General features: G+C 40.7%; 2 protein-coding genes and 1 pseudogene across 3 annotated transcripts; 2 read left to right on the top strand and 1 right to left on the bottom strand.

Annotated features, from left to right (window-relative positions):
• Positions 1–4795: 4795 nt before the first annotated feature.
• On the top strand, positions 4796–7201 carry LOC306662423 (thiol S-methyltransferase TMT1B-like). Its single transcript, XM_079142075.1, has 2 exons — positions 4796–5330; positions 6428–7201. Exons 1-2 carry the CDS (start codon positions 4833–4835, stop codon positions 6662–6664), a joined length of 735 nt encoding a protein of 244 aa, XP_078998201.1. The 5' UTR covers positions 4796–4832; the 3' UTR covers positions 6665–7201.
• A 2616-nt stretch (positions 7202–9817) lies between these two features.
• On the top strand, positions 9818–11084 carry LOC306662282 (ankyrin repeat, SAM and basic leucine zipper domain-containing protein 1-like; annotated as a pseudogene). Its single transcript has 2 exons — positions 9818–9910; positions 10144–11084. The product of its transcript is annotated as an ankyrin repeat, SAM and basic leucine zipper domain-containing protein 1-like (transcript).
• Positions 11085–17030: 5946 nt separating this feature from the next.
• LOC306662421 (olfactory receptor 2AP1) lies at positions 17031–18007 on the bottom strand (the record flags this gene model as incomplete). The annotated part of the gene is made up of 1 exon (XM_079142073.1): positions 17031–18007. The coding sequence occupies exon 1, from the start codon at positions 17955–17957 to the stop codon at positions 17031–17033; it is 927 nt and encodes a 308-aa protein (XP_078998199.1). The 5' UTR covers positions 17958–18007.

The following is an 18007-nucleotide window of genomic DNA, read 5'->3' as shown; positions in this document are numbered from 1 at the left end:
CAATACCTTTATTTTATTTATTTTTATGTGGTGATGAGGATGGAACCCAATGCCTCACATGTGCTAGGCAAGTGCCCTACCACTGAGCCACAACCCCAGCCCCAGCCCCTGTCCTTACCTTTTGCAGATAGCTTTTCTTGTTCTCTTTTTCCTTTCTGTGTGTGGGACCATCACCCTTGGATCTCTATAGTTGTTAACTAGTTTTGGCTAGTAGGTTTTGGGTAAAGCTTCTAATTACAAGTTTGAGACATTCCAGCTTATGCTTTTTCTATTGTGGTTATGCTAGAAGCAGCAGGTAGAAAAGGTCACATAAAATCAAAGGATGTGGAGAGACTAAATGGGACAGTTTATTGCTGACTCACATAATATGTGGTATGAAAGTCTGTAAGTTTCTGTTTACAAACCCACTAAAATTGCGGGGGGGTGGAGACTTGCTAGTACAATATTCTAGTACACTACATTTTAATAGCAAGAAAGACTTAAGATCAAAAAATTTAATTCTTAGTTCTATATGGCAGATTCAAACGATAGATTTATGGGAAATAACTTTTTTTTTTTTTAGAGATATGTGTATCCTTCACACTTCTGAAAATATGCTTATACTATCGGTGTGAAAATCTGGTTATGTTCTTAATTTATTATCTTTGAATCTCCCTGAAAAAGGGAGAAAATAGCTCTTAGAATTATTTTTAAAAAGGTAACCTTAACAGAAGATTTATTTAAAGAAGTCTCTACAAAGTAACAACCATGTGGTTCAAAATATGCTTAAAAGTATTTAGAAGAGAAAGGATGTGGCCCTTTAAAAAACAGGTAGGTGGTAGAAAAACTTGTGAAAATTATTTGGACATTAAGAAATAATGACATTATTCACTCATCTATTCATCCTGATACTATTTGAAAATTTTTGAGGTTGGTGCTGTTATATGCAGTAAGACTATCATTCCTGTCTTCAAGCCTAGGAACCAAAGCCACTGTCCTGGAGCTCAGAAAGAAGATAAACCAAAGGAGGCGAAACAGTTGGTAGCTGCTATGAATCCTCATTGGAAGCTCATTGAGTGTGAGGGTAGAGGCAAAATACTTCATTCTTAGTTCTCATGCTCTTTGGGGTCTTTATATTAACTCTAGAGAGAAATAAGAGGTCCATGTCGTTCAGAAGAGATAGGACGTGGAAAAGAGAAACATCTTGAGAGAAATGAAGAACAAAAGGATGCCTGTCGTTTCTGAAAAGCAGAAATGCAAATGGCCAAACAAATATATGAAAAGGTGTTCAATATCCTTAGCAATCAGGGAAATGCAATTCAAAATTACACTTAGATTTCATCACACTCTAGTTAGAATGGCACTCATTAAGAATACAAATAACAGTAAATGCTGCCAAGGATGTAGAGAAAAAGGCACATTCATGCATTGTTGGTGGGACTGTAAATTAGTACAATGATTTTGGAAAGCAGTATGGAGATACCTCAAAAGACTAGGAATGACTCCAACATAGATATAGCTATCTCACTCCTTGGTATTTATCTAAAAGGACTAAAATCAGCATATTACAATGATTCATGCATAGCCATGTTTATAAGCAGCACAATTCACAATAGCCAGGTTATGGAAATATCCTAGGTGCCCATCAACAGATGAATGGAAAAAGAAAATGTGGTATATATACACAATGTAATTTTTTCAGCTACAAAGAAGAACAAAATTATGTTATTTTCAGGAAAATTGTTGGAACTGGAGAATATCATGTTGAGTGAAATAAATCAAACTCAGAAAGTCAAAAGGCATTGTTTTCTCTCATATGTAAAAGCTAGAGGGGAAAAAAAAGTAAAAAGAGTGGGGAGAGTTAATGGAAAAAGAAGGTAGACCAGTAGAGTAGAGAAGTAGAAGGGGACCAAGGTGAGAGAGGGATAAAAACAGGAGGTACTGAGAGATGAAATTGATCAAATTATATTATATGCATGTATGAATATATTACCATGAATCCCAGAATTAAGGTGTGTGTGTGTGTGTGTGTGTGTGTGTGTGTGTGTGTTTGGGTTTGGGTTTTATTTTTGTGGTACTGGAAACTGAACCTAGGGGCACTCTGCCACTGAGTTATAACCCAACCTCTTTATTATATATTTTGAGATACGGTCTTGCTAATTTGCCCAAGCTGGCCTTGAACTTGCTATCCTCTTGGCCCAGCCTCTTAAGCAGCTGGGATTACAGGCATGTACTATTGCACTCTGTTCCCAAATTATATTTAATTATAATGTACCAATAAAATTTTGTTTAAAAAGAGTGGTCACTGGAAAGGAGGGTTCTGCATGCATTTCAGGTTGTGGCTATCGACTCTAGGATTCTTATTTCTCTGGCTAAGGGATCAACTTTTTGGGACTTCTGAAAAGGACCATACCTAACTAATAAAACCAGCAATGTGAAGACTGCTAAGGATGGCTTTGTTCCTGTGACTCAAAAAGATTGAAGGTGAATGAAGTTATGTGTCTGCAGGTGCGTGTAAGTTTGTGTGGTATGGGACATCACCTCTACAGACTGGAAATAAATTAGAAATACTTAAAAAAAATGGAGTGATGGATGAAGGGGGAGGGAGAGTAAATGAAAGGTGAGGAAATCAAGATAACATGAACAGAGGACTCAAGAAGTATGACTTTGGCTGGGTATGATGGCACAAGTCTATAATCCCAGCGACTCAAGAGGCTGGGGCAGGAGGACTGCAAGTTTGAGATCAGCCTTGGCACCTTAGTGAGATCCTGTCTCAAAATTAAAATGGTTAAAAAAGTGACATAAAATGGCCAGAGGATGTAGTTCAGCAGTAAAGAACCATTGGGTTCCATCCTCAGTACCAAAAAAAAAAAAAAAAAAAAAAAAAAAGACTTTGAAATAGCTCTATAAAATGGAGTGAAAATTAAAGTAAGTGTGGAATCAAGAAGTTGATTTTTTATTAACCTAAATATATTATAGCATGTTAATGTGTTGAAAGATTCATGAGGAGTCAGAGAGTAATGATTTAGGAGGCAGAAAAGAGAACTAAGACAAGAATTCACAGCAGCATTATTCATAATATCTAAAAAGTAGAAACAACTCAAATGTTCATTGATTAGTGAATGGATAAATATAGCATGGCATATCTATAAAATAGAATTTAACTTGGGCATAAAAATTAAAAGAATGAGCAATGATACATACAAGTATTGATAAACGAAGAACAGAACCCCTTTTGTAATAACAACAAAGGTAAAATAACTAAGAATACAATTACAAAACATTTGATATCTGCATGAGCCTATCTTTACAGTACTTCCTTTGGGTCATGTGCAGTGGCACGTACCTGTAAACCCAAGCTACTCAAGTGACTGAGGTAGGAGGATTGCAAGTGAAGGCCAGCCTGGGCAATTTAGTGAGATCCTGTCTCATAATAAAAAAATAAAAAACAATTAAAAAATATAAAAAAGTCTAGCAATGCAGCTCAGTGGTAGAGCTCCCCTGGGTTCAATCCCCAGTACCATGAAAACAAAACAAAACAAAAACAAAAAATCCCAAACCAAAAACAGCAAAGCAAACCAAACCAAACAAAACTAATCTTCCTTTGGCCACTACATAGTTGGTGTGCAGCCTTCAATACTCCATGTGGGAAGCTGTTCCCAAGATGCTGAGGAAGTTTTGGCCAAAAGAGAAGCCACCATTAATAATTTGGGGACTTTGTACTAAGATGGCTATGACTCAAAAGTCATCTTGAGATTTCCCTGCTTCGGTGGCAATTTGGTCCTAAGGATTGAGGGTTACTGTCCTAGGCTGTAATTGAGGTCCTCAGGGAGTTGTGAGGACACCCAGGGTCAATACCTTCCTTCTACTTAACAGATTTTCCTTAGAACACACAAACATGTGAGACCTTGGACATTGTGTAAGCCCCTCCTGCCTCTCCTTGACTCCCCATTTTATACATGAGAAGTTGAAGCCAAAAAGCAAAAACACCTGCCCAAGAGAACACAGAGCTAGGTGGCAGAATCAAGACTTCTTAGAACACAGGTCTCTTGACTTCATCTGTACTCTGTTTTTGTTTTCTTTTTCTTTTCTTCTATTTCTGGAGTCTTGAGGCCTTGGATTTAAAAATAAACAACAGTAAGCTCAGAAAGTGCTTTTCTTTTGACCAGTAACCACCCTCCTCCTTATGACCTGTCAGGCCTAACCCTGAACATTCTGTTAGGCCTCCTCCTGTAACAGTTTACACAGCCCTCAGCTTGCACAATCAGCTGAAGGAGATCCAAGATCAGAATGAGACTAGGACACCCCCCACCACTCAGCTCTTCCCCAGTATTTGGCTCCCATGCAGTTTTTTTTTATTGTAAATAAATGGGATACATGTCGTTTCTCTGTTTGTACAATGGAATATTACTCCATCATAAAGAATGATAAAATTATGGCATTTGCAGGCAAATGGATGAAATTGGAGAATATCATGCTAAGTGAGATAAGCCAATCTCAAAAAACCAAAGGACGAATGATCCCATGCAGTTTTAATCTAAGACATACCCTTGATCCTGCTTCCCACCTCTGCCTGAGGTGAGTCAGCACATGCCACCCTCTTCAGGTGGGCAGAGTTCCCCAGAATGTAGGCACCACCTGTCCCCTCACCCCACATAAAACGTGTTAAAGAGCCCATAGGATGGTGAGACCCTTGCCCTCTGGAGGAATTCAACACACCCTCCCCACCCTGTAAGGAAGATTGCCAATCATGACAAAATCCTGTCACAGGACGAGGGGAGACTAGTTTACCAACAGGTGGGAAGAGAATAAAAACCAGTGCCCCAGCAGGAGCACCACCTGCAGCCGGTGCCATGGACATCCTGGTCCGACTCCTGCAGCTGCTCATGCTGCTCCTGACACTGCCCCTGCACCTGATGGCTCTGCTGGGCTTCTGGCAGCCCCTGTGCAAAAGCTACTTCCCCTACCTGATGGCCATGCTGGCTGACAATGCCAACCACAAGATGGAGAGCAAGAAACGGGAGCTCTTCAGCCAGATAAAGGAGCTGATGAGAACCTCTGGGAAGGTGGCCCTGCTGGACCTGGGCTGTGGCACTGGTGCCAACTTCCAGTTCTATCCTCCTGGCTGCAGGATCACCTGCCTGGACCCAAACCCCCACTTTGAGAAGTTCCTGACAAAGAGCATGGCTGAGAACAGGCACCTCCGATATGAGCGGTTTGTGGTGGCTCCTGGCGAGGACATGAAGCAAGTGGCTGATGGCTCCATGGATGTGGTGGTCTGCACTCTGGTGCTGTGCTCTGTGCAGAGCCCAAAGAGGGTCCTGCAGGAAGTCCAGAGAGTGCTGAGGCCGGTGAGCAGAGTGGGAGGGATGTGGGCCTGGGGCAGGCAAACACAGCGTTGGCCGGCCCAGAGTTTGGGGGCCCAGGAGGGGGAATCTGAGGTACTAGTACATTAGACACCCCACCATCTCCACCTGCTGCTTAATAAGAGATGTGACCATGTTGGGGCACAACAGGATGCCATGGGACATGCAGGAGGATCACCTAACAGGAAGTGGAGGCAGGAGCAGAAGTCACCTAAGGAACTGACGTTTAAATTGAGATCAGAGGGATTACACAGGGCATGGAGGGGTGGGGGAAATACGTGTCCCAGTAGAGGTACTAGGGGGAGTAGAATTCACAGGATGTTTTGATCCATAAGATTTCGAGCTGGGCGTGGAGAGAGAGGACTGTAGGGTGGTTTCCAAGTTTCCGGCATGAGCAACTGAAGAGGAAATGGGTGCTAGTGTTTGCTGGAATGGAAGAACACTGTTGGGGGCTCGTTGGGTCCCAGGAGCTGCTGCGACAGCCAAGCAGAGAAACCATGCAGGCTGTTAGAAGTCTAGAACTGGAAGGCGGAAAAAGATGCAGTGTGGAGGTAGAGATTCGGACATCACCAGCCTGTAGCTGCTAATTAAGAGCACAGGGGTGAGTGAGTCACTAAGGGGAGTCTAGTGGGTAGAGAAGAGCTGGAGGAACCCCCTATGGTCATCAGGCCGGGCCTGGGCCTTCCCTGGGATGTTGGAGATGTCCGGGAAGTAGCTATGGTGTGCACCTGAGTCTTGGTAGGGAGGCCTGGCGCATCTGCATACAGTGAGCGTCTGGCCTGTTTCTTAGCGGCCCTCTGTCTGCCCGACTGTGCAGAACCCCTGGGCCGTCTTTAACCATCTCTCAGCAGTCATTTCCCCCTCAGCTACAAGAGGTTCTTCATAGGCACTTTGAGGAGGGAAGGAGCAGGGGTTGCAGAAAATGTCAAAGAGGATGATTTACCCCATGAACTCTCAGAGCAGCTGCTTCCACTTCACTCAGAGATTTGACAGGTTTGATGAGAGAGGAGTGTAGGATGGTTTCCAAGTTTCTGGAACAGGACCGAGCAGCTAAGTGACACTAGCCCTCTCCTCTCTCCCAGGGAGGAGTGCTGTTCTTCTGGGAGCATGTGGCTTATCCTCGAGGAAGCTGGGCCTTCATGTGGCAGCAGGTTTTTGAGCCCACCTGGAAACACATTGGGGACGGCTGCTGCCTCACCAGAGAGACCTGGAAGGACCTGGAGGACGCCCAGTTCTCTGAGATCCAAATGGAACGACAGCCCCCTCCCCTCAAATGGTTACCTGTTGGGCCCCACATCATGGGGAAGGCTGTGAAATAAGCTTCCCCAGGTGGTCATCTGCTCCCTCCCCTGTCCCCAGTCAGAACAAGCCATCCACAGCCAAATCTGTCTTCTGCTGAGAGGGATCTGGTCAAGAATGAGAGCAGCCGCTCCCACCACCATCCTCCCCTAGCTCCTCTCTCCCACCTCTGCCCTAGGGGAACCTCTAGCTCCAAGAAAAGACCTGTTCCTACCCTGACCAAAGGGAGGAAGTCATTATATCCTGTCATCCCTTAACTGAAAATTCCAAGACTTCACCCACCCACCTCGTAGGACCGCTCCCATGCCGTCCCCTTGTCCCCAAGGTAAAGTTCCCCTGCACTCCTTAGGCTACTCTGATGTGCCCCTTAGACTCCTCTGATGTTCCTGCAACCCTGCCAGGCTACCTAAGCCTCCCTCCCCACTACTGCCTCTGTCCTGAGCTGTGGGGGTGCCAGAAAGAAGGGGAAACGCTGGGGACGAGGGAGCAGCACTTAGCAAAAAGGCCAGAGGTTTTGTCTTCAAATATTTTTAAATAAATAAACAAAATCCACTAGACTGTTGCAGCAAACTAAGGTCAGAGGAGAAGGGAAACTGAGGAGGGAGGAGCCCCCGAGTCAGTGACACAGTCTCCTCCCTGACCCTCCGGCCAAAGCACTTTGGGGGAGACAGGTTACACAGGGTGAGTGGTGGAGGGAGGGATGGGGATCCCTTCTCCCCACCTGCAGCAGGACATTCCTGCCTTCCCTCCCTGCCCCACAGCCCCATCCCTGATACACCCTCTTTCTCACAGCATTCTGAGGGGAGGTTTGGGTGTGGTTCTCATGGGTGGGAGAGGTCTGTGCTCCTGAGAAAGCAGGTCCTGCCAAATCTAGATGCCAGCAACCGATTCCACCCTCTTCATCCAGAGGAGCCACTCAGGAAGAGATGGAGGGGACCTGTGGGCCAGGCTGGGGGCTGAGACCAAAGAAGCTAGGCAGTGCCTGGCACAGGATGCACCTCAGAGCCCAGCTCAGGGTGCCCATCAGTAGCCAGGATGGGGTGTGCGTCAGGACTCTCCCGCCGGGGGCTGCCCCAGTTGCTCCTCAAGATGGTCCCTGTCTTCTCTTCCTTGAACTGTTGCCGATCTTCACGAGAGATCTTCACAGCATGGTACTGGGGCAGTGTGACTTCAGGGTGCTTTGCCCGCTTGAAGAATCCCATCTGTAAGGACGCCAAGCCAGACCATGAGGAGCTGCAGGGCTGAGGTCCCAGGGACAGACACCCAACACAGCAAGAGCCTTGCCCCACCTTCCCTGGGACAGCAACAATCAGCTGAAGCAGAAGAGACAGGCTGGCCAGCATCCAGCAGCATGGGCAGCACCCAGGGTCCCACCAGTGCCAGGGCCCCAGGTTCTCATTCACAGCAGAGGAAGACCAAGAGGGGGCCGAGGAGCAGGACCAAGGAATTCTCCTTCAGCCTCTGAAAGGGAGCCTTGAAGGTGGAACATCAGGACCTCCAACTCCCAGGTTTCTACCCACCCAAGCTTCTTAAGACACCCACAGCATCCCCAGAACACTAAAGAGAGCCGAGAAGGAAAGTGGCTTCCTCAACCTCTGCACCTGCAAGAGACCCCTTCAAGCCTTACACGCACACCCTGTGTGCTTGCGCACTGGGTAGCATCCCCCTTAGGCAGGGCCCTCTCCTCCACGAATACAGCACTCCATTCCCTCCTTACGTCATGACCATGCTGGTCCTACACACCAAGATGGCGATGTGGCCTTTTCACACTCACACGCAGAGCTGCCCAAGACTCCTCAAGCTCAGGCTGCACAGCACCTCCTTGCACATTCACCTCTGCACACTCGTGCCCACAGGAGACGTGCATGGAACCTCCCCACACTCCTACATGCTCAGCCCCCATGAGCCCACCCAGCTCTCAGTGCATGCCCCACTCTGTACACGTACCCTTATAACTTCAGCCTCCTAATTATTTCTCTCCTCAGTCACTAGGACTTTCATCACCCTCATGCAAACTAATTCCTGGTTGTTGAATCCTGGGAATGTGCTTACACTCACATGCATACATACTAACATGTACACATGTATTTGCACACAACAAACACGTTACCTCACAATTCTTGGACCCCATCATTCATAGCTGAGTGCTGCAGAGTGAGATGAACTCTGTGATAGTTGTTGGGAAAAGATGAATTCTCACTGATCTGATGGAAGAAACTGCATTGAGAAGTTGATGGAGGAGGGGGGCAAAGTTAAAAAGCTTCTGCACAGCAAGGAAATGATTTAGAGTGTGAAGAGAGCCTATGGAATGGGAGAAAATCTTTGCCAGCTACTCGCGCCTGACAGGGAATTAATATGCAGAATACATAAAGCACTCAAAAAACACCAAAACAAACAAACAAACAAACAGCTTCCCTCCCCATAACCCACTCAATAAATAGGCAAAAGAACTATATAGACATTTCTCAAAAGAAATAAAAATAGCCAACAAATATTTGAAAAAAAATTCCACAATCCTAGCAATCAGCAAATCAAAACTCCATTGAGATTTCATTTCACTGCAGTTAGAATGGTATTGCTGTCAAGATTAAAAACAAGAATAAATGCTGGCAATGATGTAGGGGAAATGGTATAATCATACGTTGTTGGTAGGAATGCAAAGTATTATAACTACTTTGGAAAGGTACAAAGAGTCTTCAAAAGACCAGGAAGAGATCCACCATATGCCCAGTTATTCTACTTCTTGTTATTTATCCCAAACAACTAAAATCAGAATTCTATAGTGATATAGGCACTTCAGTGTCCATTACAGTGAGATTCACAATAGCCAAGTTATGGAACATCCCAGCTGTTCATCAACAGGTGCCTGGATAAAGATATGTGGGATATATATAAAATGGAGTTTTACTGAACCATAAAGAATGAAATTATGCCATTTGCTGGTAAATGGATGGAACTGGAGAACAGCATGCTGAGTGAAATAAGTCAGACACAACAAGTCAAAGATTTAATTTTTTTTTTACATATGCAGAAGCTAGAGAGGAATATGAACTTAAAAAAAGTAGTCTCTCATGAAAATAAATGGAGGGCTGTGCGGACATGGCGGCGGACACTGTAGTGGGCTCGTTCTGGGGTGTGGCGGTGGCTGACGGAGAAGAGAGTAGATAGCGAAGATGACGGCTGGCAGATTGGGTACCTTGACCCAGCCTCCCAGATGTGGTTTTCACGGCTGCACCACTTTGGCTCTCAGGCAGTTCCTCGCTCAGGTTTGGACCTGTCCTTGCCCTTCCTTTTACGTATGGACACTGCACTAGCTGTGCCTGTGGACCAGACCCTGACAGCCTCATCAGATGCCACTCTTTCCTGACCTGGGAATGGAAACACGATTAACACGGAGTTAAGCTTTCTGCCTTTCTTTAGAAATTAAAAAAGCCATTGCCTACAGAAGAAAAGAATGAAACGTTTAAGAAGGCATTGACAACTTGAGATACTTCCTTAGTGGAGGAGCTCCTGGATTCTGGCTTTAACATGGGCAGCACGTCAAGGTCATAAAAATGTAGTTTTGAAGTTGCTTGAACTTGGAGCTAATAAAATGCTACAAACCAAAGATGGAAAGACACCAAGTGAGATTGCAAAAAGAAACAAACATCTTGAGTGCTGAGGATTGAACCCAGGGCCTTGTGCTTGTGAGATCTTCAACTTTCTTTGACTTTAAATCCATTGGAAGCAAAGGTTCAAGAGCTAACTAAAGAAGAGGCTATTTGTAAACAATTGACAGCAGATTCTGATAAAGGCAAAATATTTGGTTCATACACAGCATTTGGGGATCTGGAAATATTTTTACATGGTCTTGGACTGGAACATATGACAGACTTACTAAAGGAAAGGGCTATAGCTTTAAGACACCTTTTGACCATGAAAAAAGATGAATTTGCAAAGTTTGGAATTACCAATAAAGATCAGCAGAAAATTCTGGCTACTGTTAAAGAACTGGAAGTAGAAGAGATAAATTTTGGAGAGTTACCTGAAGTGGCAATGTTGGAAATCAGTAGTGATGAGTTCCTCAACTTCCTTCTGAAATTAAACACACAGTGTGTCCATTTAATAATAGCTGTAAAGAATATCATTACTGAATTACCTGTAAATCCTCATAAGATAGTCCTGGAATGGGCTTCTTCCCAGAATTTTACTTCAGTTTGTGAAGAACTTGTTAGTAATGTTGAAGATATGAGTGAAGATGTTTGCAAACTAAAAGACTTAATTCAGCAGCTGCAAAATGAATGGGAAAATGATCCAACTCGTATACCATTAATGGAAGAAGTATCTACATGGAAGAGTAGAATTTTGAAGAGGACAGCTATTACAATATGTGGATTTGGGCTGATTCTTTTCATTTGCAAGCTAAAATTTCAGAGAAAAAAGCCTAATATTTGTTTTTAAATTATGTATGTACATCTTATTCAAATCATCCTCATATTGCTTTCAATAACCATCTGTGGTACAATATCATTTCATTCTTTGCCTATAATCCATAGGAAAATTATGATAATATAAAGCAGAGAATTTTTCTTTAGAAAGTGATTTTTCAATTTGAGTTGTAAATATAGTCTATTATATTTTGTTAATTTTGATCAAGCAGTAAATTATACCTAATCATTTAGTTTGAACATTCAACTAAATCACATTCAAAATAAAAGTTTCATCTAATATTCTTTTATTTTAAAGTCTGTTCATCATAGATAATCTTAGAGACTTTGTAAAGAATTCATAATTCATTAGTTCTTATTTACCCCTTCTATTACTACAAAATAAGGACTTTTGCTGCATTTTCTGAGTTATATTTTTAGGAAATTATTGATTTTGAAAACATTTCATAGAATGCAAAGGACGAAGGTAGAATGTAAAAGTTTATAATTGTGGATTAAGTACATAGGAAAAATATTCCAGATGTAAAATACAAAATCAGAAAATCAGAATAGTGTGAAAAGCATAAAGTACATTAGAATTTTCCATGTAAAGTATTTCTGAAATATAACCGAACATAGGTATAACATTCTGAGGGATATTCTGAAAGTGGAATTTGACAAAAATTTTTACACATGTAAAACAAGATTTATTTTATCATAATCAAAATATTGATATTCAGATTTTTAAAATGAAGTGAATAAAAGGAACAGTCCCAATTTAGCAGGCAAAGTGGTATTTAAATCTTCCATACTTAAAGCCGATGCAGTTATTTAAAATTGCTTGAGAAGTAAATATCATGCAAAGGGAAAGAATTCTTGAAAAACATCTGTGATGATTTTAAACTCGTATTTCTGTAACTTTGTTGAAAAATGTGGAAATTGTACTGTTCAAAAGTAAACTGATCATACTGCAAAAAAAAAAAAAAAGAAAAAAAAGAAAATAAATGGAGAGCAGTGGAGTAGAGGAAAGGGATCAAAGGGGAGGGGGGAGCGATGTGAAAGGGGAGGAACTGTGGAATGAAACTGGCCAAATTAAGCTATGAACATATATAAATATTCCCCAGTGAATTTTGCCTTTATGCATTTCTATCAAGTAGCAATTAAAAAATTAATAGAAGGAAGACCAATAGAGTAGAGGAAGGGGAGGAGGGGGAGGGAGGAGGAGGGGGAAAGAGGAATCACTGAGACTGAAATGGAGCAAACTGCATTACATTATGCATGAATTGTCAAAACCTGGCTTATTTATAACTATAATACATTAATAAAAAATTAAAAGGGGACTCATAAAAATAGAAGGGAGAACTGTGGAGCAGAGGAAGGGGATTGGGGAGGAAATGTGAAATGAAATTGATCAGAGCATTCAATGTGCATATATGAATGTGCATATATGAATTCCACTTTGATGTATATCTATAATGTACTACTTAAAAACTAAAATTAATAGAGGGAAGACCAATAAGGTAGAGGAAGGGGCTGATGGGAATGGAGGCGGAATGGCAATGAGGCATCACTGGGGATTGAAATGGAGAACATTATATGAGTTTACAAATGGGTAAAAACAAACCACACAATTATGTGTATCTATAATGCACTAATTAAATCTATAACACAAAAAAACCCCAGTAATAAGTGGGCTAAGGAAGTGAACAGACCCTTCACAGAAAAAGAAATACGATCAATCAACAAATGTATGAAACAATATTCAACATCTCTAGCAATTAGAGAAATGCAAATCAAAACTATTCTAAGATTTTATCTCAACCCAGTCAGAATGGCAATTATCAAGAATATAAGCAACAATAAATATTGGCAAGGATGTGGGGAAAGGGTACACTTATACTGTAAATTGGTGCAATCACTTTGGAAAGCAGTATGGAGATTCCTCAGAAAACTTGGAATGGACCCACCATGTGACCCAGCTATCCCACTTCTCAGTTTATACCCAAAGGAATTAGAATCAGCATACTACAGTGACACAACCACATCAATGTTTATTGAGGCTTAATTCACAATAGGTGAACTATGGAACCAACCTAGGTGCCCTTCAGTGGGTGAATGGATAAAGAAACATGTGGCATATATACACAATGAAATATTACTCAATCTTAAAGAAGGATGAAATTATGGCATTTGCCAGTAAATGGATGGAACTAGAGAATATCATGCTCAGTGAAATAAACCAATCCCCACAAAACCAAAAGCTGAATGTTTTATATGTGGATGCTAATTTACAGTGGGAGGGGGTTACAGAAGAATAGAGTTACTTTAGATTAGGTAGAGGGGAGTGAAGGGAGTGGAGGGGGTGTGGGGATAGGAAGGATAGTAGAGTGAAACAGACATTATTACCCCATGTACACATATCACTATACAACTTGTGGTATTTCTACATCTTGTATAACCAAAAGAATGAGAAATTATACTCCATTATATATGCTGTATCAAAGAGCATTCTATTGTATGTTTTGGTACCTTTGTCTAGTATGAGGTAACTGTATTTATGTGGGTTTGTCTCTGTCTTCTATTCTGTACCATTGGTCTAACTGTCTATTTTTGTGCCAATACTGTGCAGTTTTTGTTACTATTGCTCTGTAGTATAGTTTAAGTTTTGGTATTGTGATACCTACTGCTTCATTCTTCTTGCTAAGGATTGTTTTTGCCATTCTGGGTCTCTTATTTTTCCAAATGAATTTCTTGATTGCTTTCCCTATTTCTGTGAGGTACATCATTGGGATTTTAGTTGGAATTGCCTTGAATCTGTATAGTGCTTTTGGTAGTGTGGTCATTTTGACAATATTAATTCTGCCTGTCCAAGAACATGGGAGATCCTTCCCTTCATTAATTTCTTTCTTTAGTATTCTGTAGTTTTCATTGTAGAGGTCTTTCACTTCTTTTGTTAGATTGATTTCCAAGTATTTTATTTTATTGTGAATGGGGTAATTTTCCTAATTTCTCTTTCAGATGATTCATTACTAATGAATAGAAATGCATTAGATTTATGCATATTGATTTTATATCCTGCAACTTTGCTGAATTCACTTATTAGTTTTAGAAGTTGGACCAGTCTTCCATAAAAAGACTCCTAAAGTACAAGAAATAAAAACAAGAATCAATAAATGGGATGGATTCAAACTAAAAAACTTTTTCTCAGCAAAGGAAACAATCAATAATGTGAAGAGAGAGCCAACAGAGTGGGAAAAAATCTTTACCACACGCACTCCTGGTAGAGCACTCATCTCCAGAAATTAAAAAGAACTCAAAGAACTTAATTCCAAAAATATGAAGAACCCAATCAACAAATGGGCTAAGGAACTGAGAGACTTTACAGAAGAAGATATACTGGTGATTAACAAATATATGAAAAAATGTTCAACATCTCTAGTAATAAGAGAAATGCAGATCAAAACTACCCTAAGATTTCATCTCACTCCAATTAGAATGGTGATTATCAAGAACACAAGCAACAGTAGGTGTTGGTGAGGATGTGGGGAAAAAGGCACACTCATACATTGCTGGTGGGATTGCAAATTGGTGCTCTGAAAGTACTATGGAGATTCCTCAGAAAACTTGGAATGGAACCACCATCTGACCCAACTATCCCACTTCTTGGTTTTATAGCCAAAGGACTTAAAATCAGCATACTACAGTGATGCAGCCACATCAATGTCTATAGCAGCTCAATTCACAATAGCTAGATCGTGGAACCAACCTATATACCTTTCAATAAATGAATGGATAAAGAAACTGTGGTATATATACAAAATGGAATATTACCCAGCCATAAAGAAGAAAAAAAATTATGGCATTTGCCTCTCCTGAAGAGGCATGAGATAGCTAAATGAGTAACGGTACTGAAAATACTTAGAAATGCTGAAGAAAGCGAATGTTAAAATCAACTGGGATGGCTGCATTGCTCAGTGGTTGAGCAGGTGGGCTCTGTTGCCAAAAAGATTCAACTCCTGAGTCTAGTCCCGGCACTTAGCTGTGTGACCTTGCACTAGCTGTTTCACCTTTCTAAGCTTCAGTTTCCCCATCTGTAAATTTTCTATGCAGGCCTATAAAGTTCACATGAAGCATGCTTTTCTAATTCATTGCTTTCAATGAACACTAAAATGATCAAAGTTCTTCACTATTCCCTCATCTATGGTTGTTCACAATGTAGACTCATGCCATTCATGCAATCATATATAATGAGTAAAAATGTGTATGTAAAAATAAAAAAATATTTTAATAAAAAAAGGCAAAAAAATATTCCCTCATCCATTTGTTCATTCATCCGTCTAGCCATTCACTGTTCATTCATCCATTCAATAGCGCAGTCTTGCTTGGCATTGCAGATGGAATTATGATCCTTCCATGATTCTCTGCTTTCCCTTCTTCCCACCCCTCTTCCCTCTATATCCCATCTGGAAATTATAATAAAGACATATGCCACTTTGAAAAAAAAATATATTATCTTAGGGCTGGACTTGTAGCTCAGTGGTAGAGCACTTGTCTAGCATGTGTGAGGCACTGGATTTGATCCTCAGTAAGAAAATAAATATATAAAATAAAGTTGTGTCCATCTAAAACTAAAAAAAAAGATATTATTTCTGCACTCATGCACCTTACTTCTAGAAAGGAATACATTAAAAATATAACCATTATTTTGGTTATACTATGAATGAGAAAGCACAGAACACTATGGGATTCCTCTGTTCTTGAAATTCCATTTTTATATTCTCTAACTTTTCAGCTTTAACTCACTGATAACACACTACAGTCTGACTTCTTCTTACCCTACCCCCAATTTCCACATTTTCTGAAAATGGTTAGGACAAACAATGAAACTCTAATTTTTATTCTAATACTTTCATTCTTCATTTTAATTGCTCTTTGCAGTATTCCACATTGCCAACAACCTGTTTCTTAAGATATTCTCTTCCCATGAATTCCACAGATATTTTGTTTTTCTAGTTATTCTGTCTGCATTTGCTGCTCTTTAAATATTAGGAGGATCCTTATAACTTAATATTTGAGCCTCCTATATTCCTACATCATCAATTTTCACCTATGTTATAAGGGTTGCAAAATACATAGATCTGGTCCCAAATTCATTGCCTTGATGCTGCAGGCATTGATCTTGTTTTAGATGAGAATGTACCTTAATTCAAAACTAAAATTGTAATCTCCACATTTTTTCTTACTCCTTTTGTTTTGATTGATATAAATGACAGTAATACTGATTCAAGCTCCTTGGATTCAAATTTTGGTCTCTTACTCCTAATTTTTTTTTCTACTCAAAATTTTTAATCTATTTTTGATTTCTTGTCTTATTCCTACTTGTCAAAATCCAGTATAAATGGTATCCCCTCTGAAAACATTGATGAACTAATTCAAATTGAGTTGCTCTACTGAGTAATTCGATTGCTTTTTCAATTAAAAACATTATTCATTTATTTTTTTCTAAGCATATGCAATTAAATTTATTAATATGTAAGTTTAAGTAAATAAATAAATGAAAAATTCTAAAATTTAAAAATAATAAAACAATTCATTGGTCAAATGAAAGTATAGCAGTTAGCTGCTTTGACAGTTCTTAATATTTCCACTTTCTCTTATGTAGGACATTGAACATGTAAATTCATTTATACTTTCAGGTTAAAGCAATGGTCATCAAAATAGAGTTTATGAACAATCCCAGGTTGTCATATAGTCTGTAGTGCCAGTATTGGCTAGAAGATAACTAATACAACCACACATTATTTTGGCTTCATACAAAATGATGCTCTTGTTTGCTCCATATCAATTTAACAACAGTTTGCAATTTATTTATTTCCAAGTTTCACTGGACTGAATTTTAACTCTGTTGGGTGCCTAGTAACTGTCAGTTTGGTACATAGTAGAAACTCATGCAGTTCCAAATCTTTAATTTTTAAGTTCTTTAAAGATGCAGAAGCTTTTCGACTGTATCCTTGAAGGCTTGTTTTACCTGTTGGTTCCTTAAGGTGTAAATGAAGGGGTTCAACAAAGGAGCAACTGAAGTAATGAGTAGAGCTACTCCCTTGTTGAATGTGTCTCCTTCTGTTGAGGGTTTAATATAAATGAAGATGCAGCTTCCGTAAGAGAGCGAGATGACAATCATGTGGGAAGAACATGTGGAAAAGGCCTTTGTCCTTTGCTGGGTTGAAGGAAGCTTCAGAATAGTCCTGATGATAAATGTATAGGAGATAATCACCAGCACCAGAGTGACAATCAGGGTCACAGATGCCACAAGAAAGACAACCTTCTCAATGAGTCTTGTGTCTGAACAGGAGAGTTCTCGAAGAGGCTCAAAGTCACAGAAATAATGATTCAGCCTGTTGGATGCACAAAAGTTCTGCTGACTCATCAGAGTGAATGGTGGTATAATAACCATTAACCCTGCCAGCCAAGCGCAGAGAACCAGCTGGGTGCAGAGTCTGCCACTCATGATGGTCATGTAATGCAGGGGTTTGCAGATGGCCACATAGCGGTCATAGGACATGGCAGCCAGAAGATAAAACTCTGTTGATCCAAGGAAGATGGCAAAGAAATACTGAGTGAAGCAGCCAGCAAAGCTGATACTCTTGTTTCCTGTTGTGATGCTGAAAAGGACCCTGGGAATGAAGATGTTCGTGAAGGAAATTTCCAAGAAGGAGAAGTTCCGGAGAAAAAAATACATGGGAGTCTGAAGGTGGGAGTCCAACAAGGTAAGGATGAGGATAGTCAGGTTTCCAATGATGCTGAGAAAGTAGGTAAGGAAAAAAAAGATGAAAATTGCCGCCTGGAATTCAGGGACATCTGTTAGACCCAGAAGGATGAACTCAGTCAATATGGTGTTATTTTTCATTGTGGACAAGTTTTTGAGTCTTAAGGTAAACAAGAGAAAAATCAAATTGA

The sequence above is a fragment of the Sciurus vulgaris genome (genome assembly GCF_902686455.1).
Source record: "Sciurus vulgaris genome assembly, chromosome: 5".
Classification (NCBI taxonomy): domain Eukaryota; kingdom Metazoa; phylum Chordata; class Mammalia; order Rodentia; family Sciuridae; genus Sciurus; species Sciurus vulgaris.
This window is presented reverse-complemented; position numbering and strand designations above follow the sequence as displayed.